General features: G+C 40.8%; 1 protein-coding gene across 14 annotated transcripts in view; it reads left to right on the forward strand.

Annotated features, from left to right (window-relative positions):
• TRPM3 (transient receptor potential cation channel subfamily M member 3) overlaps positions 1–9,299 on the forward strand; it is an 827,818-nt gene extending 818,519 nt beyond the window's left edge. For 12 of the 14 annotated variants that reach the window (XM_057720878.1, XM_057720880.1, XM_057720881.1 and 9 more), the window contains one exon: positions 7,240–8,897. In XM_057720878.1, the coding sequence (XP_057576861.1) occupies positions 7,240–8,692 (1,453 nt within the window). In that variant the 3' untranslated portion in view covers positions 8,693–8,897. Of the gene's footprint in view, positions 1–7,239; positions 8,898–9,182 lie in introns of those variants that run through there. The other 2 variants (XM_057720886.1, XM_057720887.1) reach the window with 1 other exon arrangement.
• The last annotated feature ends 15,872 nt before the right edge of the window (positions 9,300–25,171 follow it).

Raw genomic sequence — 25,171 nt, forward strand, 5'->3', positions numbered from 1 at the left:
ATTAGACAATGACTGTTAATAGTATATACAACTTATAATTTTTCATAACAAAGAGAGAGGAATAACTTAGGATATATGAAATTCATAAATAATCCAAAAATAGTGTAAGCCCAAAAAAATGAGCTTCACCCACTTGCCACCATGTCTTTTTCTAAAACTGATCTTTGATATCTCCAGAGCCAAGTTTAAACTTTTCTCCCTTTTTCTAGTCCCAGAGTTATGAGAAGGATATGTGGCCCAAAGGGAAGGGTAGATGACCGTAAAGGACTCAAATAATTCACAAATTAGTATCAGTCTGTGGATAAGCAAGAGTTAGCTTTAGCTGCTCTGCATCATTGACTTTGGTCTGAAAACCTGTGTCAGTATACTCTTTTCCCCCACAAGAGCCCCCACAATTGGGCTTATGTGATCTGGCACTGTTTTTGCTCTTCAACCTACACCCTTCCTACTGCTGGCACTCCAGGGAATGTTTGAAATTTAGAACAGGCATGGCCTGCCAATTCTCTTTTTCCTTTTACCACATTTCCTTTAACCACATTTTGAGGTTATCAGAAAAGAAGGTGAGTTTCTAGAAGGTAATGTAATAATCCTTAAGAAATTACATATTGAAGTTGAAATTTTCTGGGCCACCAGAATCTTCTTTTGAATGCTCTTTTCCTCATCACATCAGCTGTTAGAGGCTGGTTGTCTTACTACCTGGGTTTTTTTTAAGCAGCCTATTGAGTCCCCTCTGATGGGCTCCTGGCTGTCACTTTCTTGGCCTCCTGGGAACAGGAACAACCTCACATCTTCCCAGGGTTCTGTCGGGTCCCTATTGTGATTGCCTGCTGAATTATTCTGAAATAAGCCATGCAAGGGCTAGAGATTTGAAAGAGAGAAAGAAAAATAAAGCGTTCCTTCCGTACAACATCTTCCTTTCCACAGTTCCTTTTTTCTTTTCTTACTTACTTTCCAATATCTGTTTCCTTGAGGATTCCTATCATAAATTCTTATCTTTCTTATCTACATATTATCTCCTGAGTTATTCGACCAGTCAGGTTTTTTTTAAACCACCACATAGCTTTTTTTAAAATTAACTTTTTATTATTATTATTATTATTATTATTATTTATTGTTGTTGGCTGCATTGGGTCTTCATTGCTGCACGTGGGGTTTCTCTAGTTGCAGCGAGCGGGGGCTACTCTTCATTGTGGTGTGTGGGCTTCTCAGTGTGGTGCCAGAATCAGCTCTTAGAAACTACAATCATGACCCAAAACTCTTGGTTTGTTCCTCAAACCTATCTATATCTGTGATGCATGCCCATTTACAATTCCCTTTTCAAATATTCTTTTTTAAAGATTAAGGGAAGCACTCTATTTATGAAACAAGCACATGTAAGTTTGACTCTAGGAACTTTTATTCTTTTATAACGCCTACGTTAAACCCCTATCAGTTACATCTACGCTCTAACTGATGATACAGTTAGGTGGTTAAACACATCTAGAATTCTGGAAGGGAATGGATCAAACTTTTTTCTTTTTTTAATTCAAGTCTTACATTCCAGAGCACCTCAGGAGAGGTAAGATTTGGTGAAGAATAGCTCTTTGGCCCTGTTCTAGCAGGCTTTCCTCCCCCACAGTCATGCTCCTTTATCTTTGCTCTTGAGGCTCCCACTGGGCACCTCCTTGCTTTCCCAGAGGCCCCTCTTCCTCCTTGTACCTCCTCTCTCTCCTTCCCATCCCCTTGGGGTCCTTAATTTCTGGGTTCTGCTTATTCCCCGCAACCAAGTCCTTACTCTTCTGTTGCCTCTTAGTGCCTTAGCTCAGCCTTTCACCTGCTAGTTTTCTCTGCAGTGTTGGGTCCTGGAGCTAAAGTGAGGTGGGATGCAGTGGGGTGGTCCCCACAGTGCAGGGATATAGCTTACCATGTTCAAACTAATGATCACATGCAGTTATGCTCAGAGAGCATCTTTATCTCTTTCCATACCAACATAGTATATACCAGATTCCAGAAAAGGACGGGAGAGGGAGGAAGAAAACTATCTTGCTTTTTGTTATTCCACCAACTAAAGAGCTGGGTGGGCGTGGTACCTAGAGTATCCCAAACAGAAATCCTCATTCTACAGACATGTACCATCTGTCCTGCTCCTGACTTTAATGAAGAAGTATTTTCATCCACTTACCCAAAGCTTACTGCATTACAAAAAATGAAATTGTAATACTTGCAAATTCCATAGGCTAGATGGTGAAAAAGTAAATTGCAAGTCTATAAGACACACAAACTTATTACTGTAAGTAATCTGTTTCTTGGGCTATATTTATACCACAAAGCAAAGTGAAACAGAGAAAAATTGAATTTTCCTTCTGAATCATCTATGTTAGCTGGATGAACAGCATTGGGTTTGCCAGATACAGAATTGCTCAGTTTATAAGTCTTCTGGAAATACACCTGGACAGGTGGCAGAGTGTACCTGGACCCTGGGAGGCACTGGATTGGCTGTGGAGCAGCAGGAAAGAGCAAAAGGAAACAATGTTTCCCAAGCAGGGCTCCTGAGAGCAGTCCAGCCTTGGACTGGGTCAAGGGAAGCTGAGAAATAAAAGAGCAGAGTAGAGTGAGTTGGGAGGTTGTTGCTAAGAGAGGCAGACATGTGCCCCAAGGCCAGCAGAAGAGGTTGTTTGTTTGTTTTAAGCCTGCAGGGCCCTCAGGGAGGGAAACCACATGCTTCATATTTCCTTCTGGGGTTGACATGTGTATTCTTCTCTGATAGAGGCATTGCTATTGTTCACACACCACCACCACCACCACATCACAACAGCTGGAAGGACCCAGCTCTGATTCCCACCATTCTTTGTAAAGCGCGCAGCCATGTTCCTTTCAAAGATCAGTGGGCAAGCAGTTTGCCATGCGTGTTTCAAGTACTGGAAAGGTATCGTTATCCTCCCCCCAAAAAGTGGTGAATGGCTCTTATTTACATTCTCCAAAAGATTTGCCTTTGGGCCTTTAAAAGTGAAAGTTTGAGCTCTAACCAAAACTTGGCTTTGGTTTGTCCTTTCCAAGTTAATTTGAGCAGGTGAAAATATGGCACAATTTTATTTTAAATATATGGTCTCTGTCTTAATAAATGGCCAGGCAACCTATTAGACAGTTGAAATCAAGTTCATCACAGTGATTGACTCAGTGAACTTTTATTGACACCTGGCAGGTATTGGGCTGGCAACATGGAAATGGGAACAGGAATATGAGACAGATCACACCCTTAAAAATTTCCAGTGGCCAGTGGGGGGGGGGAGGGGGAAGGTTGGCGCAGAGCAAGGGTGCTGTCAAGGCCTAGAGAAATAACTGTAATATAAAGCATCTGTGATCAGCTACCCAGAGAGACAGAGAGAGAGGAGTAGGACTATTTATTTATTGATAGCCACTCCAGAGTAATTTACCATAAATTACTCTATGTAATCTTTTTTTTTTTTCTCCCCCGCCCCCTCCCATACCTCGAGTTCTCCAGTCCATTCTCTGTATCTGCATCTTTATTCTTGTCACTGAGTTCATCAGTACCATTTTTAGATTCCGTATATGTGAGTTAGCATACAATATTTGTCCTTCTCTTTCTGACTTACTTCACTATGTATGACAGATTGTAGTTCTATCCACCTCATTACATATAGCTCTATCTCATCCCTTTTTATAGCTGAGTAATATTCCATTGTATATATATGCCACATCTTCTGTATCCATTCATTTGTTGATGGGCATTTAGGTTGCTTCCATGTCCTGGCTATTGTAAAGAGTGCTGCAATAAACATTATGGTACAAGTTTCTTTTGGGATTATGGTTTTCTTTGGGTATATGCCCAGGAGTGGGATGACTGGATCATATGGTAGTTCTATTTGTAGTTTTTTAAGGAACCTCCAAATTGTTTTCCATAGTGGCTGTACCAACTTACAGTCCCACCAACAGTGCAGGAGAGTTCCCTTTTCCCCACACCCTCTCCAACATTTGTTGTTTCCAGACTTTGTGATGATGGCCATTCTGATTGGTGTGAGGTGATACCTCATTGTGGCTTTGACTTGCATTTCTCTGATGATGAGTGATGTTGAGCATCTTTTCATGTGTGTGTTGGCCATCTGTATGTCTTCTTTGGAGAAATGTCTATTTAGGTCTTCTGCCCATTTGTGGATTGGGTTATTTGCTTTTTTGGTATGAAGCTGCATGAGCTGCTTGTATATTTTGGAGGTTAATCCTTTGTCCGTTGTTTCATAGGCAATTATTTTTTCCCATTCTGAGAGTTGCCTTTTAGTCTTGTTTATGGTTTCTTTTGCTGTGCAAAAGCTTTTAAGTTTCATGAGGTCCCATTCATTTATTCTTGATTTTATTTCCATGATTCTAGGAGGTGGGTCAAAAAGGATGTTGCTTTGATGTATGTCAAAGAGTGTTCTGCCTATGTTTTCCTCTAGGAGTTTGATAGTGTCTGGCCTTACATGTAGGTCTTTAATCCATTTGGAGTTTATTTTTGTGTATGGTGTTAGGAAGTGTTCTAATTTCATTCTTTTACATGTTGCTGTCCAATTTTCCCAGCACCACTTATTGAAGAGGCTGTCTTTTTTCCATTGTATACTCGTGCCTCCTTTGTCAAAGATAAGGTGCCCATATGTGTTTGGGCTTACTTCTGAGTTCTCTATTCTATTCCATTGATCTTCCTTTCTCTTTTTGTGCCAGTACCATACTGTCTTGATCACTATGGCCTTGTAGTATAGTTTGAAGTCAGGAAGCCTGATTCCACCAACTCCATTTTTCCTTCTCAAGATTGCTTTGGCTATTCGGGGTCTTTTGCGTTTCCATACAAATCGTAAGATTTCTTGCTCTGGTTCTGTGAAGAATGCCATTGGTAATTTGATCGGGATTGCATTGAATCTGTAAATTGCTTTGGGTAGTACAGTCATTTTCACGATGTTGATTCTTCCAATCCAGGAACATGGTATGTCCCTCCATCTGTTTGTGTCGTCTTTGATTTCTTTCATCAATGTCTTAAAGTTTTCTGCATACAGATCTTTTGCCTCCTTAGGCAGGTCTATTCCTAGGTATTTTATTCTTTTGGTTGCAATGGTGAATGGCATTGTTTCCTTAATTTCTCTTTCTGCTCTTCCGTTGTTCGTGTATAGGAATGCAAGAGATTTCTGTGCATTAATTTTGTATCCTGCTACTTTACTAAACTCATCAATGAGTGCTAGCAGTTTTCTGGTAGAGTCTTTAGGGTTTTCTATATATAATATCATGTCATCTGCAAAGAGTGACAATTTTACTTCTTCTTTTCCAATTTGGATTCCTTTGATTTCTTTTTCTTCTCTGATTGCTGTGGCTAACACTTCCAAAACTATGTTGAATAACAGTGGTGAGAGTGGACACCCTTGTCTTGTTCCTGTTCTTAGAGGGAATTCTTCCAGTTTTTCTCCATTGAGAACAATGTTGGCTTTTGGTTTGTCATATATGGCTTTTATGATGTTGAGGTAATTTCCTTCTATGCCCATTTTCTGGAGAGCTTTTATCATAAATGGATGTTGAACTTTGTCAAAAGCTTTTTCTGCATCTATTGAAATGATCATATGGTTTTTATCCTTCAATTTGTTGATATGATGTATCACGTTGATTGATTTGCGTATATTGAAGAATCCTTGCATCCCAGGGATAAACCCCACTTGATCATGGTGTATGATTTTTTTAATGCGCTGTTGGAGTCTGTTAGCTAGTATTTTGTTGAAGATTTTTGCATCTATATTCATCAGTGATATTGGTCTGTAGTTTTCTTTTTTTGTGACATCTTTGCCTGGTTTTGGTATCAGGGTGATGGTAGCCTCATAGAATGAGTTTGGGAGTGCTCCTCCTTCTGCAATATTTTGGAAGAGTTTGAGAAGGATAGGTGTTAACTCTTCTCGAAATGTTTGATAGAATTCGCCTGTGAATCCATCTGGTCCTGGGCTTTTGTGTGTTGGGAGATTTTTAATCACTGCCTCAATTTCTGTACTTGTGATTGGTCTGTTCATGGTTTCTATTTCTTCCTGGTTCAGTCTTGGAAGGTTGTATTTTTCTAAGAATGTATCCATTTCTTCCAGGTTATCCAATTGATTGGCATATAGTTGCTTGTAGTAGTCTCTCATGATGTTTTGTATTTCTGAGGCGTCCGTTGTTACTTCTCCTTTTTCATTTCTAATTCTGTTGATTTGCATCTTCTCCCTTTTTTTCTTGATGAGTCTGGCTAATGGTTTATCAATTTTGTTAATCTTCTCAAAGAACCAGCTTTTAGTTTTATTTATTTTTCTTATGGTTTCTTTCCTTTCTTTTTCATTTATTTCTGCTCTGATCTTTATGATTTCTTTCCTTCTGCTCACTTTGGGGTTTCTTTGTTCTTCTTTCTCTAGTTGTTTTAGGTGTAAGGTTAGGTTGTTTATTCGATCATTTTCTTGTTTCTTAAGATAGGACTGTATTGTTATAAACTTCCCTCTTAGAACTGCTTTTGCTGCGTCCCATTATGTAATCTTGATTAAATTTCTGGATGTGATTTTCCTTTATTAATGAAAGGAATGGGTTAAATTAGATCAACTCCAGGTTACTCAGTAACAGGACCATATCAATTCCTTTAGAGGCACTACATTGTGAAAGGATTATTGTGAATAACAACAACAAAAGATTATTATATAAACACAAAATAAACATAATCCCAGTGCATAGAATACAAATTTTACATGTACACTGCAATAAGAATAGCTGCATTCTATAATTCTACTGCAAAACTCTGGGTAAAGTCATCCAAATGTAACATTCTCATTTTGTTGGTGACTGATACGCCAGCACCCTAATACTTGTTTAGGTCACTGAACTCTGCCCCAAGCCACAGCTAAGCCAGGAGGGTGGGAAAGGGTGGGACTTTGGCCCCACTCCACTTCAAGAAGAACTACTCAAGTTTGCTGTTTATTTGTTGGTATTGAGCATTAAGTTTCACTGAGGGAAAAGGGGATTAGTAGCTAAAAACCACTGGATTCAATAATCTGTAAAGCCTCTTCCAGCTCAAAAAGATTGGGATTCTGTGAGTCCCGGTGACAGGATCACTGCCACCTTCTCCTCCCCACCCCCCTCTTGCTACCCGCAGCCCCGTGGTTTCCCTCCAGTGGGACAGTGATGGCACCAAGGTCCAGGTGCAGCTCTGTCCCTGCTTTCCAGCCTCCCGCAGAGGAATCCCCAGAGTGACTCTGGTTCTCTCTTCCCACCCAGGGTGGAGAACATGTCCATGCGGCTGGAGGAAGTCAACGAGAGGGAGCACTGCATGAAGGCCTCGCTCCAGACTGTGGATATCAGGCTGGCGCAGCTCGAGGACCTCATCGGGCGCATGGCCACAGCCCTGGAGCGCCTGACGGGTCTGGAGCGGGCTGAGTCCAACAAAATCCGCTCGCGGACCTCCTCAGACTGCACAGACGCAGCCTACATCGTCCGCCAGAGCAGCTTCAACAGCCAGGAGGGGAACACCTTCAAGCTCCAAGAGAGTATAGACCCTGCAGGTGAGGAGACCTTGTCCCCAACTTCTCCAACCCTAATGCCCCGTATGCGAAGCCATTCCTTCTATTCAGTCAATGTGAAAGACAAAGGTGGGATAGAAAAGCTGGAGAGTCTTTTTAAAGAAAGGTCCCTGAGCCTACACCGGGCCACTAGTTCTCACTCTGTAGCAAAAGAATCCAAAGTTCCTGCAGCCCCTGCAAACACCTTGGCCATTGTTCCTGATTCCAGAAGACCGTCTTCATGTATAGACATCTATGTCTCTGCCATGGATGAGATCCACTGTGGTATAGACCCTCTGGACAATTCCATGAACATCCTTGGGCTGGGAGAGCCAAGCTTTTCGGCTCTAGTACCCTCCACAGCTCCTTCAAGTAGTGCCTATGCAACTCTTGCACCCACAGACAGACCTCCAAGCCGGAGCATTGATTTTGAGGACATCACCTCCATGGACACTAGATCTTTTTCTTCAGACTATACCCACCTCCCAGAATGCCAAAACCCGTGGGACACTGACCCTCCAACGTACCACACCATTGAGCGTTCCAAAAGTAGCCGCTACCTAGCTACCACACCTTTTCTTCTAGAAGAGGCCCCCATTGTGAAATCTCATAGCTTTATGTTTTCTCCTTCGAGGAGCTATTATGCCAACTTTGGGGTGCCCGTGAAAACAGCAGAATACACAAGTATTACAGACTGTATTGACACAAGGTGTGTCAATGCCCCTCAAGCGATTGCTGACAGAGCCACCTTCCCAGGAGGTCTTGGAGGGAAAGCCGAGGACTCATCATGCTGCCATCCCGAGCGAGAAGCAGAACTGAGTCACCCCAGCTCTGACAGTGAGGAGAGCGAAGCCAAGGGCCGGAGAGCCACCATCACCATACCCCCCCAGGAGGGTGATAATTCAGACAGAACCCTGTCCAACAACATCACAGTTCCCAAGATAGAGCGCGCCAACAGCTACTCAGCAGAGGAGCCAAGCATGCCATATGCACACACCAGGAAGAGCTTCTCCATCAGTGACAAACTCGACCGGCAGCGGAACACAGCGAGCCTGAGAAATGCCTTCCAGAGGAGTAAGTCCTCCAAGCCAGAGGGCCGAGGGGACAGTCTGTCCATGAGGAGACTCTCCAGAATGTCCGCTTTCCACAGCTTTGAAAGCAAGCACAACTAAACCTTCTAATAAGCTTTGCAGGAGGCTCAAGAATCCAGCCCTAAAATTCACCCCCAAATTCACCTGTTCCCCTTCCTTGAAACTTACCTGCTTTATTCTTAGCTGAGCAAAACAAGTAATGCCTTGGGAGGTGTTAAAGGTGACTTCTGGGCCACACATCAAGAAAACATTTGTTCTGGCCCAGTGCCAGACACAGGGGATTTAAGTCATGTTCACACTTGATGGGTAGGGAGGGGAAAGAGGGAGAAGAAGGGTTGAGATGAATGTGTATCACTAGTCACTTCAGAAAGCCGTGAGCTTTGGGAATGAATGGGGCTTCAAGCACTCTCCGTGCCAGGAGGCATCTTTCCATTTCTGACCATTATCAAGAGTTTTAGGATGCAGAGCTAAATTGCAAAATAAAATAAAATAGCCAGCATACAGATGAGATATTCTAAACTTCAATTCTGTTTTCTTTTCACATTGGCTCCATCACTGGTGACTGATGAAGAGCATCCTTTTTATTCAGTATAAGCCGGCAGCAAGCAGTTCTACCTAACGTCCCACATCCTTCTCATGCCAACACTTCTGTAATTGATCATTATAAAGAAAAAAACAAGGTAACAGTCATAGTTCACCTGTCTCTTATATATTCATTTTTGGTGCCACAACTTTTATCTTTTTTGAAGAAAATAAAGGGAAAAGAAATGCCTTTTTGTATTGCAATCAAAATGAAAGAAGAATTGGTGTTAAAAACAAATGTCAAGTGGTTTATTATATACAGTGGGCATTCAAGTGTAGTCAAGCAAGCTCAGGATGAATGTAATTAAATAATTTTATATTTTTAATTTATTTTGTATCTCACCTGTCATCAATGAAGCCACTCACTGAATATGTAATAGTGAACTTAAAAAAATAGTAGGCAGAACTCACCTAAAACTGCCCTGTGGAATACTGTTATATTCTCACCATCCATGTCATGTGTGATGCTGCTGTGTGACCTTCATCATCTGTGTGAGTCCACCGTCTCTTCTGAGCATCTCCAGGATGTAACTGCCAATTTTTCACACCACTCATCACATGACCATTTTGTATATGAATATCTGGTTACATGTGGATATTTTCATACCTAGAGTTTTGCCATTTAATCTGAGCTCAGCATAAATTTAATTGGAGTTTTTCAAGGGCTGGTATCTTTTTTATGGAAATGTTCCAAAGCACTTTTTAAGGAAGTTTCAAAACCATAAATTACCTTAGAATTGACTGGGAGTTTGGTATCAACCCAAGCCATCAGTTGCAGGAGTACCATGAATATTTTTCTTATATACAGAGTTATAAAAAAAGATACAGTAGGACAAAATAGAAAGCAAATAAACATATAAAGAGTTCTGTAGTATATGCTGCTTATATACATATATATACATTTACACAGAGAGACATATTAATATATAGTATATAAACAGACATATAGAGCTTTCTTAAAAGGCTTGGACTTTTCTATTACCTTGAGATATAACCAGGATTTTTTGATATCCAAGGAGTTCCATTGAAAGAGTTCATTATATTAAATTTTGACAGATATTGAAATTATGAATTTTTAAAATCCCTATGACCTTAGCTTTTCCTTGTACCAAACTAGGGCTGCCAATGTGACTCACTAACTTCCCTTTTTGTGCAGAAGCACTTGCTATCATGACATCTCATTTAGTCTGGTTTCTTCTGCACAAAGCGATTATGCCAAGTATAATCGGAATAGACACGCAATTCTAAACCAGACAGTATTATGGACTATAGAATACAGATATACATTTCTAGATCAGAATCTGGATTTAAAGTGGGATAAAGAAATCTTGACCCTCAAATCTTCGAATTCCTATTTGGATCACTGATTTAAAAGAGAATAAAATTCTTTAAGGAAAAAGACCTAGTGTCCCTGACCCCAAATACTACCTGGCTCTTTTATTTCTCTGTAGTTGTGAACTCTAAATTTTCTCATTATTGAAATCAAGGAAATGCATGGACAAAATCTCTAGCCTTTAAATATTTAATTTAAAACAAAACCCAAAACCTTCTGAACAAGCTTTCCAGGTGTAGAGATAGTGATGTGGCCACGTATGAAGAATTAAAGAATTCCTTCTTCACTCCTTGGATTTAAGTGAATAAGAAACAAGTCACCAGAGTCCCTCATATATAATTGCTCTAGAAACACTTGTATTTTTATTGGACCCCATATTGGCTATTTCCCTCTCAGCAAACATGTATTTGGTCTGAGAATAGATCAGTTGCCCTTAAACTTCCTTGAGTCATGAATCTCTGTGAGGATCTAATGAAAGCTCTGGGCCCACTTCCCAGAAAAAAAAATGTGTGTACATGCAAAGTCGCAGTATAACCTTAAAGGGTTCATGCACCCCTGGTTCCATATTGATTGATAATGAGGGAGAGGAACCATGGTTTGTTCATAATCAATACAGTTGTAATAGGCACTTTACATTTCAAGACCATTTCTCTGTGACTCTCAGGAAGGTCAAGTCTCAGCACCAGAGTTTGAACCAAGATTTTGTTATTTTTATTCCTTAGAATAGCCTTTGCTAGTTTGATGTACTTACATCCTAACACTTTGATGATTTTAAGTATGGGGCACGCTTACAAAGCCAGAAGACTCTCTAAATCTGTAGAGGAATCTAAGAAGGAGGTGAAATCATTTTTCTTTGGCCACAGAGCAGAATATCACAGCACCTCCACGGCCTCATTCTGGGCCAAATTGAAAGCAGGGGAAAGAAATTATGAGCATGAGTGTTTCCATCCATCGTGATTTCTGGAGAGAACAGAACAGAATCTGGGAAACGAATTCTTTAACAGCCCTGATCTTGTGACTAACTGGTCCTTTTGTTGTGCATGAAAATGAAGTTCTTACATCTTTTGTGAAGTGTGTGAAATATATAAGCCAAATTTAAGTGACTTTAAACAACCTGTGCAACTTTCATGAGCCATTTCTTTCCTGTGCACTTGTGTGTTTTGTTTCCATCCATCTCTTTCCATTTCTGGGTGTTCTGCACACCTATGTGGCATTGATTCTGTGGCCTTGTACAGTCAGCGTGTATCCAGCTCATTTATTTCACCCTGTCCCTGATCGAGGGGACGTTAATTACCTGTCTCTGTGAATTAAGCAGCCCATGAGCAGCAAGTTATTGAGGAACGTAAATAAAGTCATAGAGCGCTCAAGGAAGTAATAGCTTTGGTTTAATCATATGCTTCTAAGGTGCCAATTTTTATACACTGCTATATGTAATGATTTGTTCTAAATTGCTCAGTCCTTTTGAAAAAACAATGTGAGGATGTTTAAAGAAAATGACTGCGAATTCCTGATTAACCAACATACTTTATATTTATACTTAGAAACTCCCTCCTTGATGGATTTCAGGAAAGCTGAAAAACTTGGGTATAATTGCCATGGCTAGTTTGAGTATCTCTCGAGGCAAAAGGTGTATTAGGGGTCAGAATGCAGCACTTTACAGAACTGGATTTTTTTTTAAGTCTAAGCTTCCAGATCTAGGATTTTATATAGCACTTTGAAAATTCCCCCTTTAAAAAATATATATCAGAATAATCGAACGCGAAAAATGTACTTGCAAGAACACAAAATGTGTTTATTCTGAATGTTTCAAACGTATTATAAAAGATGGTTTCTATAGATAATATTATGGTAGATAACTGGATAGTACATTTATTCTACTTTCTGAGGCTGTACAGTCTAATCTTTCTGAATGTTTGGGCTGTCTAACTTCTGTAATGATAATAAATATTATCCAGTCATCGATCATGCTATGTCTATAGGCTGTACTATTCAATGTGTGTGGGGCAATGCTGTATTATAAAACACATGTAAACCTGTATGTAACCCTTGTTTAACTCAGCATAGTTGTAGCATGTGGTTGTATTAATGAACGTTACAGGACAGCTTTATAATCCTTTACAAATCTGTAACATTCAATAAAGAAGCACATGTTGCAAGGATTAATGATGTTCCCAATTCCATGTTATTTAGCATCCTCATGAAATGGGCACTTTTGTTCCTGATCTGCTTCATGTTTTTCACATTCCCACAGACCACTGTAAAATATTTGTATAAGCTGATGTGCATTCTCTCACCAGCCCTGCGAGCTGTGGTAGGCAAGTTGTGATGTTGTGAAAGATGAACTGGCATGTTATGCAAAAGACTATATGACAAATGAACTGAAAATAATATTTTAAGCTCCAGTTGAATTAGCTGTTTGTTTACATCTGCTAACCCAATGTGGAAGCAGTGTACAGTATTTTATAAATATGTTCATGTAGTAACACTAATATGTTTCTAGATAAAGTGATACTAGTGTGTAGGTGGTTATATCCTTGTTCTAGATATTGCATTATAGCTCACTATTCTTTAACAATAGCAATGTGACTTAAATGAAGTAATTCCGCTCCAAATCCAGTCTTAGTTTTTGTGGCAACAAAATGCATGCACTGCTTTATGCGTTTATTTTGACTTTTTAAAGGCACTTAACATTTTACTATTGCCTGCTGTGACACTTAAACCAGTTAGGAACTCACTCAAATTGTTGGGCTTCTTACACTGTTTGGGGATTATGTCCAGTTTTTAAAAATTAAAAACAAAAGAGTAACCAAGGATTTTTTTTATTATTTTTTAAGCTCTGAACAAATAATATGGAATGAAGTATTAACCACAAGGCAAATAGCTATGCGACCGGGATATAGCTAGCCAGCACCACTTGGGTTTATCAAGGTCTAGGTGTTGGTGCATCCATGATATATGAAAGACACATTTCTGATTCTTTAGGGCCATGGGGTGCAAATTGCTAAACCAGAGATGAGAGTGAGAAGTCCATTCGTGACAGTGTAGAAATCCACAGATCAGTTTGAATGAATCCAGTGGGCAACATATGATCACCCTCCTACCTTGGGGTTTTTCTCACCTTGTGGCCTGGGGGAGGGCAAGAGATGGGTGACTGGGTGTCTGATCGAGCAGTGGGTGTCTCTGAAGAGTTCACCCTTTAAGGAAATCACCATTTCATTGTTAGAAGCCATTCAACATCTGGACAAGAGAGGAGCCAATTTGCATAGTCTTATAAATGATGGCTCCTCAATGAGTAGAGAGAACTTTTCTCTCAGCCTGCACTGGCCTAAGCGTTCTCTTTTTACCTGTCAAACAGTCTCTTTCTCAGATTGGAGTCAACCAGAGGAGAGGTTGGCTCTGATTTAAGGAAAACAAGATTTTTTTTTCTTTTCTTTTGTAACTCGTTTGAGAAGGTAGTTGTGTTGCCTTTTCTCTGATGAATTCCTTGCACTGATGGCTGCTAATGAAATCAAGACGTGACCATTTCTACATGTCATCTAAGAGAGGGATTCAGTGGCCAAGTACTCCAGATGGCAGGAAGAGGGAGGTGAATTTCCCTCCCCTTCAGGCCATTGCCTATTTGCACAATGTTTATGTGCTGGGAAGTGAAAGGACGTATGTGGCCAAAAAGCCATAGGTTTTCTGAAGAGAATCAATGCCAACCTTGACCCAGGCCTTCCTCTGGAGCAGGCAGGCTGCTGAGAGATATAGAGGGAAGTTCAGCCTCGTGCCTGCACGCACAGCCTTCTTCTTTACCCCCTTAACTTTCTTCCTCTCTTCTGGCCCAGCACAAGATGTTTTTTTTGCCAGACTGGTGGATTCTTGCTCCTATTACCTCAATACCCTCTGGACCCTGGCACAGTAAACTGAAACAGGGGCTACAAACATTCAGACTTTGTCCATCACTCATCTTCCCACTGACTTATCGTCCTCCCTGCACCTCTACCCCATGTGCTCCTCACTTGGCTGGTGTTTGCATCAGCCTCATCAATTCTTTACCTGTCTGCATCCCAAAAGAGTCCCTCACATCTTCACCCAGCTTCTCACATATCATCAGCACCAGCCATCTGCATCTAGCTTGTGGGGTTGCAAACTCAAATATGTGGAGGGGCTGGATCCAGAACACAAATCTGTCGGGCTGGTGAAAGACCACAGGAGGAAGTAGGCTTTGTAGGTCATGAGAGAACACATGCCCTGATGTAAAGACAGTCACATTCAGATTTGCAGACACTGTGCTCCCAGAGGTAATAGTTTGGGACCTCTGAATCAAAGCCAACCAGGATCATATTCTTGATTCCAACTTAGTGAGTATATTCACAAAATACACTGAAAATGGAGGTGGGAGGGAAAGGAACTCACCCTATTCAGGGTTCTTTCTGTTCTCCCAAATGATGTGAGCATGTATATTTGCTAGCTGCAACATTCTGGACCTAAATGCAGGATCTTTGTGAGGGAGATCCAGGAGAAGAGTACCATAGCATTGTATCGAGGCTTATCTGCTTCCTGTCACTACAGTATCTGACCTGAGTTTATATTGCTGCTCCTGCTGTGAAGAACAGTCCATGCAGTATCCTGTACTCATAGCCGTTTCATAACACAGAACTTAGACTCTCATTTGTAAACGTTCTAACCATAGTTTATAATGGGGAAAATTATTCAAATATCATTTTTTAAATGAATTCCTATAAAACAATTTTGCAATTGGGTTTCTTAAAGATATATACATCTTTTCCTTCTCTGTGTATAGATAGACAGCAGTTTGCATATCTATTGACATAAATATATATAAATCCTTAGAGGAATTGCTCTTTTTTAAAGGTCTATTATTGGATTCACAATGCACTTTGAGCTTGTTTAGATATATAATTCGAAGCAGAAGTTGGCAGATACCACGGGAAAAACTTTCTGAAATTTCTGTAAAAAATGTTTTGCAATAAAAAAAAAAAAAAAAACCTCAGTAGTTCAAAACATGACTTGGACTTCCTTGTGCATTTATTTGCTACCATCTGATCTCTACCATTCTTATGCCAAGAATTGTTGGGGTACAGAGAGATAATTGCCTTGGGCTCCATAAATTACTTGTAGAGCAGAGGCTACAACTGGTGGTCTATGGGTCACATCTAACCAGCAGAGAAGGGGTATTGTTGTCCAGCACAAATATTTTAACTTCAAATAATAATGGGAAAAGAAATTGCAGAACACATATATGTACAATCTTTTATTTAAAAAAAAAATTGTTGAGCACCTACTCTGTGCCCAGTAGTGTGCCATGGTGAATAGAGCAGGCAAAGTCCCTACCCCTGTGGAGTTTTAAGTTTGACTGTAATAAAGTGTAATCATATATAGTTTTGTAGTTACCATTTTGTTGGCTAAGAAATAGAGCATGAAAAATAAGAATCTATAGGTTTAGAGGAGTGACAGTGCTCTGTGGCTCAGGGCAAGGAAGGCCCTACAGGGTAGGCTACACCAGAATGTGCCCTAAAGAACAGGAGGGTTTAACTCGACAGGAGGAGAACACTCCATGTAAAGGGGACATTAATTTTTTTTAATTGAAGTATAGTTGCTGTACAATATTGTGTAAGCTACAGGTGTACAATACAGTAATTCCCAATTTTTAAAGATAAGGGGGACATTAATTTGATAAGCGCCCAAATGTTACAGTGCTTCATCCTGGTTAGAACCTCTATGAAGCCCCAGCTTCACGGGCCGCATCTCCCGCATGGACCCTAGTGTTGAGAATGAGGCTTTGCTCCAATGAGCACCTTTATCTTTACCTTTTCCGCTGGCTCTGTCAAGTCAATTTTTTGAAAATGGAATGGCTGGAGTAACTTTCTGCAAGCAACTTGTCTATGTTCATAAATATGCACATTTATGTAACACATAAAATAGTCAATCACGTGCCCTCAGATTTCCTGGAAAATCGGGCCGGCCATCATTTGCAGCCAAAATCTCAGATTTAGAGCAACATGGGGCTTCCTTGAAGAACATGTTAATGGAGGTAGAGAAAGACTAAATTTTCTAGAGGTAATTTATCATTATTTACTTTTTTACATTACCCAATTTGATTAAAAGCCAGAAGATAGCTTACCATAGGAAGGCCTGGGTTTCCACACCCTTATCTGTGGAAAGTTCTCAGTAATTATTTCCATTTTACCATCCTTAATCTCTGGTCGTTAACTTGGCCTCTGCCCTAACATCCAGCACATTACTTTTTTACAGTGTGAGCTATATCCCCAAAGCCTTGGACTGTATCACAGTGGTTATCTTACAGTATATCATCGGGTAGGCATGATGACACAATGCAGACACCCTAGAAAGGCTTTCATTCAAAATCATGAGCTGTTGCCCCAGTGTTCTTTATTTAAAGCACTAAACAACTTTTTTTTTTTTTTTTTTTTTAAGACTGAGTGTATTAATCTTCTAGGACTGCCTTAACAAAACAGCACAAACTGGGTGGCTTAAACAACAGAAATGTGCTGAATGTAGATCTGGAGGCTGGAAGTCCAAGATCTGGTATTGGCAGAATAGGTTCCTTCTCAAGGCTGTGAGGGAAAATCTGTTCCAGGCCTCTCCTGCTTCTGGTGAGTTTCTGGCCATCTTTGGCATTCCTTAGCTTATAGAAGCATCACCCCAATCTCTGCCTTCATCGTCACATAGTGTTCTCCCTGTGGTCTGTATTCAAATATTCCCTTTTTATAAGGACACCAGTATGGGGCCCACCCAACCCCAGTATGGCCTTATCTCAACTAATTGCATCTACAATGACCCTATTCCTAATAAGGTCGCATTCCGAGGTAATAGAGGCTAAGATTTCAACGTATAAATTTTAGGGTGACAGAATTTAACCCTTAACCCTAGGTAAATTTGTGAATAGGAGTGTGGTGATCATGTATTTTTTACTATCTTTCAAGGTTAAGAAATCAGAATTCAAGAATCAATTGGAAATATGTTGATCAATAGGAGAAAAATATAGATCAATTGTGCTACTGCATGGAGCCATTAAAAATAAGTAAATCTTTGTACATTGACATGGAAAAGTGTCATTGGTATATTGTTAAGTCTTTTTAAAAGGAAGTACAAAACAACATATAGAGTGTAATCCCAATTTTTATAAAAACTAAACCAAGTATATAGATATGGATATATTTGTATATAAATAGTAAAAAGACTGGAAGAATATACCCAAAGGGAGAGAAAGGAGTAAAAGTTTTGCAATAAAACTTTTTTTTCAAAAATTCAAATACTGTTTAAGAGTATTCTAAAGTAACCTAAGTAAAGTTGGTTCAAGTATCAGTAGACATCAACAAGAGACGTCCCTGGCTGTCCAGTGGTGAATACTTTGCACTTCCAATGCAGAGGGCATGGGTTCGATCCCTGTTGGGGGACTAAGATCCCACATGCCATGCAGTGTGACCAAAAAAATAAAAATGAAAAAATAGACATCAACCAAGAAGATTTTCTTTGCCTTCTTTCTATTCTAGGCATTGTCACAATAATCACAAGCCCTGTAATGGCAAGTCCTCTCCCCCAAGAAATGGTAAAGGTGAAAGAAAAGAAAAGTGGTAGCAATGGTTTAACTACTAATGTCATGAAATTGTAATTTTAGGCACAAATACAATCAATGCCTTTCTAGCAGGTGCTTTGTTCCTCTGGAAAAACTGAAAATTTTATTAAAAAGGCATGACTGTCATGACTAAAAAGATAATTATATATTGCAGTTAATTAGAGCTGCTGAAAAAAAATGGGATGAGCGGCCCAAGTTTAGCTCACCAACACTTAAAGTGTTCACTTAGAAGCTGCATGGCCACCGGGAAGGCAATGTGTGGATGGTTTTCACATTCGGGCAGGAAATTGGGCTATGTAATGTACCCTGAGACTCTGCATAGAATAGAGATGCTCTTAGAAGTAAGAGGTAAGAATGAGTATTTGTAGCCAAGCAGGGCCCAAAGTAATATGCAGGACTGAAAAGATAAGAGGTGAGGGTCAGATACTTCCAAGGCTGGAGTCCCAGGCAAAACCAACGCACAGCCATGAGAACACATGAGACATGCTGGGAGAACCCTGGGAAGCCAACCGGAAAGGGCAGAGGGTTCACGCTGGAGACTTGTGGGAAAGGATAGCAGTCCCCAATAGTCAATCTTCTCAGTACATCAGTGAAACTGGCATTATTATTCTCCTGTTCCAGACGGGGAAAAGGTGACCGCATTTTATACATAAATACCAGGTTACAGTTTTGACTTTATTCTGTGATAAAAAGAAAGTGAAGAATTCTGGACAAAAAACGTGATGTGTAAAAATATGGCGTGGCCAAGGAGGGAGAGGTGCAGTCAGAGGAACTGCAGGAGTCCAGGCAGAAGGAGATAGAACCCCCTGGATGAAAAGCCACTTTGAAGAAATTTCACAACTCTTCCTAATTCCAGAAATATTTCATGGATACTCACTATTTGAAAAACAGTTGACCAAGTGCTGGCATGTTCTGTTTGAAATGTCACCCTCTTACTTAATTCCCTGGTGAATAACTAGTCATCCTTTCCTGAGGATTATTTTTTAGTGCGTGCCCAGCTGAGCATCCTTTGAGATGCCCCCTGGCTGGCAGTTGTTTTGCACCATGTGAAAGAGCTATGCCCTTTCCCTTAGCCACAATTTTGGCTACATCTTTGGCGAAAGGTGACGTTTACCCAAGAGTACCAATCAGGCCTTTTTACTTGGGAATTTGGAATAGAGGTGGGGGTGGGGACAATCTCTGGCTAGTGAAACTATAATTTACAGACAAGGAATACAGATAGAAGCAGATATGGAAAACAGAAAAGTTCTAGACTTTTCCTGGGTTGTGACTGTAGTTCACCTTTGGGACCTAAAACGTATCAGTGTCATTAAAATAAATTCTCCGTGTGGTAGGCTAAATAGTGGTCCCTCAAAGATGCTCACATCCTAATCCCCAGAACCTCTGCCTGTTACTTTATACAGCAAAAGAGGCTTTGCAGGTATGATTAAGTTAAGGATCTTGAGATGGGGAGATGAGGCAGCCTAAGGACCCACCAGACCCTTCTATTCAGGACCCAGATGCTTGAAGCCTTTCAAAAACTGCTTAAATGGCATTGCTCTTAGTTAGAATTATTCTCCAATACCCTCTACCCTCCCCCTCCCACTAACACACACACCCCTATCCTTCTCAGTGTTTAAAGAAACTTTCTGTCTTATTTCATAAGCACAGCAATGCTTCATCAAGTAGCGTGCTGTCTCTGTTTCAGAAAGAAAACCTAGGGACTTCCCTGGTTGTCCAGTGGTTAGGACTTCGCCCTTTTATTGCAGGGGACATGGGCTCAATCCCTGGTTGTGGAACCAAGATGCCCGCATGCCACAGCGCAGAGCAACCAAAAAAATAAAACCAAGCTCTCTTTTGCCTCTTTTGTGTCAGTCCTGACAAGAGACCCACATTTTTTTTAAGACAATAGGTGCAGGGGCCATGTGGAGAAGGAGGTGGGTGGAGGGATGGCATTTGTTGACAGAGATCGTTCTTCAATGATATTTTGTCTCAGATCTCAAATGTAATCCACACGAAAGAACCTTACTGGTCTCCCCCATGACTCTGGCTTCCAGAGACTGCAGGAGCTGCTCCTAAATTATGTTGCCTTCTTAAGGATTTCGACCAGACTTGTCTCTGCTATTTGGGGTTTCTATGCTGACAGCAAAAGCTCCCTAGTGGCTCTATTTCATTCAACCAGTTTTACTGGGCCATTAGCTCAGTCTGCAGTGGCAGAAAACCAGGTCAGTCCTGTAAAGTATACAGACATTCTAAAAATTTCAATAACTGCTTCTTTTCCTAATTTGTTCTCTCGGTTTCTCTGTCTGTTATGAGGGGCCTAGAGGTTGGACCAGATCAGTGGCTCTCAAATTTCTTGTGTTATAGCCACTTATGGGATCTATTGAAAGCTAAGAACCCTTCTTAGGGAAAAAAGCTTAGATTTGGGAGACTGTTTAAAGGGTTCCTGGAAGCCCTGAAAGCCATCCACAGTCACCAAGGGAAGACTCTCTGAACCCCAGGTAAAGAACCAAATGTCTCTCCAGCTCTAAAGCTCTGAGACTCCATGGAGGCTGGCAAAGCAGAAAGCACAGGGTCATTTTGAAACATCTGTTTGCAGAAGAAATCACGCTGACAGCTGGATGAGCCATGATCCAAGCAGCAGGCGCTCACCCATCCTCCTCCACAGCTGCTGAACAAATGCACTGAAGGCGAGACAGAAAGATTTAAGTCAGTCAATCTATTCCCGATGAAGGCAATGTGAACCATCTGTGCACCTTCAAGTCTCCTGCAAACCCAGATTCCACAGCCCTCCAACTAGAAGCTCTGCCAGCAAATGATTAACTAATTGTCTCCTCACTTACCTCAGTTTGTCTTGAGATCAGGCTCCCTGCCTCCATCTCATGAAGGACTGCCTGCTGATGAGAAAGCCACCCCCATCTAAGCACCCAGCCTTTCTCATTGTGACTTTATGGGGTTGACACATAACTAGATTTCCTCTCTGTCACACCGGATATTCTAAGTGAACAGGCTTCGTCTGCTATTTTTTTAAAGCAGTATAAGCTGCTGTTCCACAAACATGCAGTACAACTATTGTCACATCTCTTTGAACCTTCACATCTTGTTGGCTGAGTCTAGTTACAGCTCTTGAGTTTCCCACTACCTCTTTTTTCCCCCTCTAACTCTTAACTATGAAAATTTTCAAACATACAGAAACATTGAAAATATAGAACAATGAATACTTTTATACCCTCTACCTATATTCAATGATCATTGACATTTTACTCTATTTGCTTTCTCTCTGTGTGTATATTTTTTCCAAAACTGTATGAAAATAAGTTGCAATAATTGAAACACTTTATTTACACATACTTCAAAATTTATCTCCTAAGGATACTGATATTCTCCTCCATAATCACAATACCATTATCATGCCCAAGAAAATTGGCAATAATTCTTAATGCCATCTAACATCTGGTCCATATTCAAATTTCTCCATTTGTTTCCAAATTTACTTCTGTGGCTAATTTTTATTCCCCAAATCATCACATTTGGTTGACATATCTCTTTAGCCTTTTAGCCTAGAGCCAGGCCCCAGCATACACTAATTTTTTCGTAACAATGACGTTTTAAAGAGTCCAGGCCAATTGTCTTACCGAACACCCCACATTCTGAATTTGTATGATTATTTCCTTTTGTCCTGTTCATGCTCCTCTGTCCCCTTTATTTCCTGGAAACTGAAAGTTTGGTCTAAAGACTTTATGAGATTCAGGTTAAACATATACGGTAAGAATAATTCACAAATATCTTACATACTTTCACGTCACACCGGGAGGTGCATAATGCCAGGTTTTTCCTCTAGGAAGAGTAGTGCTAAGTTTGACCACCAGATCTCTCCAATGTAAAGATATATTTTAACCTCCACAATTCATGAGCAACCTGTGGGGTGATACTTAGCTAACATGTGAATGTGCTGTCCCCCCAACCACCTTTGGCCTAATGGTTTTAGTAACCATTGATACAGCCCTTGACTGATCAATTATTACATAGCGGATTGCAAAATGCATCCTCCCTCCCTCCAGAATTACTCAATCCAAAGGATCAGTCCTACTTTCACATTGAAGTGAGATGAGAATTGGGTCTGATCAGTCCGCCGCTGCCATGACTTCTTGCTGTCACACGGTGTCACTGTTGAACACTGGCCCTGCACAGTCTCAAATGGCCCAGATCAGACCACTCTGAGCCACTTCCCTGAACAGGCAGCTGCGCCTGCTAAAGAGGCTTATCACTGTGCATTAGTGCTAAGCGGAGCTGTGAGTGTCCCCCTCCTTAGGTTCCCATTCAGTTCTCTGGTGCACATACACAGATGATCTCAGCACATCAGCCCACCCCAGGAGTGCTGATTCACAACTGATGCCAGCATCTTCCACCTCGAAGATCTCTTGATGAAATTAACTCCATTCCTTTCCCAAAGACCCACATGAGGGAGCAGGTGGTTTTCCCTTTATAAAGAGTGAGTCTGATGATGTTCCGTTTTCCCATGTACCCTTCTAGGGAAAGTGGTGCTCATGACTCAAAGATAAGATGCCCTTCTAAGAAGGTCTCCCCCAGTGACTCTAAGGTAATTACACCCTTCCTTCTAGGGCTGCTACCTTTAAAGATTCTAAAGTTATTGCTGGCATCTTTGAATAGAGAAAAACAAATGCACAGATTTAATCTCCAGTGGAACCTACTATATTCTCTCCACCCATAAAGTACCTGCTATTGATCTTACATTTACACAATGTACATATGTTCACATGCTCTCATAGCTATTCATGTACTTTCTTTATAAGGTTATTTATGCAGCTTGTGACTGTATATGTTAAGCTAGTCAGTTAATCTCTCTCAAACCTAATAATTTTCGGCCAGAATAGGGAAAAGAACTGAAAAGCACATGGTGTATAAAGGAGTACTTGGAGGCAACTCTACAGGGCAAATAGCTCTGGTTAAACTAGGTGTAATAAATTTATCAACGCAGACTACAGACACCATTTTCATCATCAGAGCTGCCATTTATTAGGCATCTATTATTATGAGACACTTTATATACAGTATGTTTCATCTTCAAAACAGTTCTACAAGGTAAATTTCTTACCTGCAACTTATGGGTAAGAAAATTGAGGCTCAGCATGGTTAAAGGTATTTCCAAAGTCACACACCTAGTAAGTGGTGGAGCCCAAGTTCAAATACGGACCTCCCAGATTCAAAGGCAATGCTTTTCCCACTCCCTGCCTCTCAGAGTGTGTGCAAACCATGTGTTTGTGGTTCTATACCTCTTTGTGTTCTGGGCTGCCAAAGAGTAGCTCTTCAATTGGAGCTCATTTGATGGAATCCTGACAGTGAATTATCTTCTCAGATCTCTACCTACCATATTTATTTGTATAAAGTACTGTAAAATAATGTTTAGTTTTAGTCAGTGTTTACTTAATTTCTCCAAATACTTTTGTGCCAGCAAAATTGTTCTTTTTTTAAAACCTGAATAAGGCACTTTTTGTGTTAAATTTAAAGTCAGTAAGTGAAACAGGGGAGAGAGGACAGGAATCGTAAATATCTATCTCCTGAGCTTGCTGTGAAGCTAAGTTGAAATGCTTAAATGTTTCCCACTTCTACATCACAAAAGAACGACCACAACCTCCCATTACTTACTATTGTGACAACATGTAATCCATCTCGTCCAGCTCACCTGTTGGAAAGCAAATGGCTCCACTTTGGAAGCCAGAAGATGATAAATGGGGAGCAGAGTCTCTGCTGGCTGTAGTTTATCCATCATGTCTCCCAGGAAATGAAACTTGGGGGAGCAGGTATGAGTGAGGAGACATCCCATGTGGCTGCCAGGAAGGAAGAGGCCACCAGCATGGCATCTGCATACCCGCTCAGCTTCAGGATACAGCGTTGCCAGATTGCCTCTCCTCTTCGTCAGCATCTGAGTCCTCTAAACTCACTCCTCTGAGGCAGCACCCCCTCTCATCAAGAGGCATCCAAAAAGACAGACTTTCCACGTGCTGACTTTCAGTTCTCTATTCACCCACTCGGATAAAAGAGAAGACGGTCAATGTTTACTGAGTGCTGGCTCTGAGCCAGCCAGTCTGACACATGTTCCCATTGAACAGCACCACAGCCCTAGAAGGTGGGCATTATTATCCCCCTTTTACAGAGAGATTGTATCTCTTGCTCAAGGACAAACAAATATCACGTAACAGAGTTGAGATATAATACCAGGTCTGTGTGGCTGGTTCGTCTGATAACTCTTGACCCTCCTTCTAAGCATGTCCCTCTTCTGTTCTTTAAGAACATGTGTCAACATAATGGGCCTCGAACACTGTTTTAGCCTCTGGAGACTTTGAGCTGAAAGAGAAAGTCACTAAGCTACCAACTTTCAATGGCTCTTTGCCTCCCTTCTCTGCTATGATGACTTATACTCCCTGGGCTAAGCCACTCTGTGCTAGGAGTAGTCTCATTCAAGAAAGCACACCAGAACTCACATGAGTGGCATGATGAGAGGAGACTGCTAAATCCCCCTTCATTTTTTATTAAGTAAATGTTTACAAACTTCGCAACTTTTTAATCTTTGATTACTGCTGTATGTATTATTATCTATTATTCTACCACAATCATTTCAGGATTGAAAATCCTGATTTAGTTCAACCAACAGCCAAGGAAAGTAAAGCCCCAGTGAAGATAAGTGATTTGCCCAGGTCATACCACTTCTAAGTGGCTTTGCTCCAGCAAGTCTTCTGAACCAGGTCTTGATTCCTGTCACTACCCTGCAATACCCAACTATCAGTCCTGGGCAAGGACAAAGCCTTGTTCCTATTCTTCCTGACTCCCCTCTCTGTGCCCACTCCTTCTCCGGAAGACCTTCATGCTATCTTCTCATTTCTAAGTCTGTATCCTCCATGGACAAAGACCATCTTTCTCTCCACCCCACTCCCACACCCAGTGTCTCTCTTTAACTGCTATCTCAGAAAAAAGGAATTCAGCCCACACTCTGATGAAGGCTAGGTACCATACTAGCTGTGCCACAGAGCAGTGATTCTCAAAT

The sequence above is a fragment of the Hippopotamus amphibius genome, chromosome 2, assembly GCF_030028045.1.
Source record: "Hippopotamus amphibius kiboko isolate mHipAmp2 chromosome 2, mHipAmp2.hap2, whole genome shotgun sequence".
Taxonomy (NCBI): Eukaryota; Metazoa; Chordata; class Mammalia; order Artiodactyla; family Hippopotamidae; genus Hippopotamus; species Hippopotamus amphibius.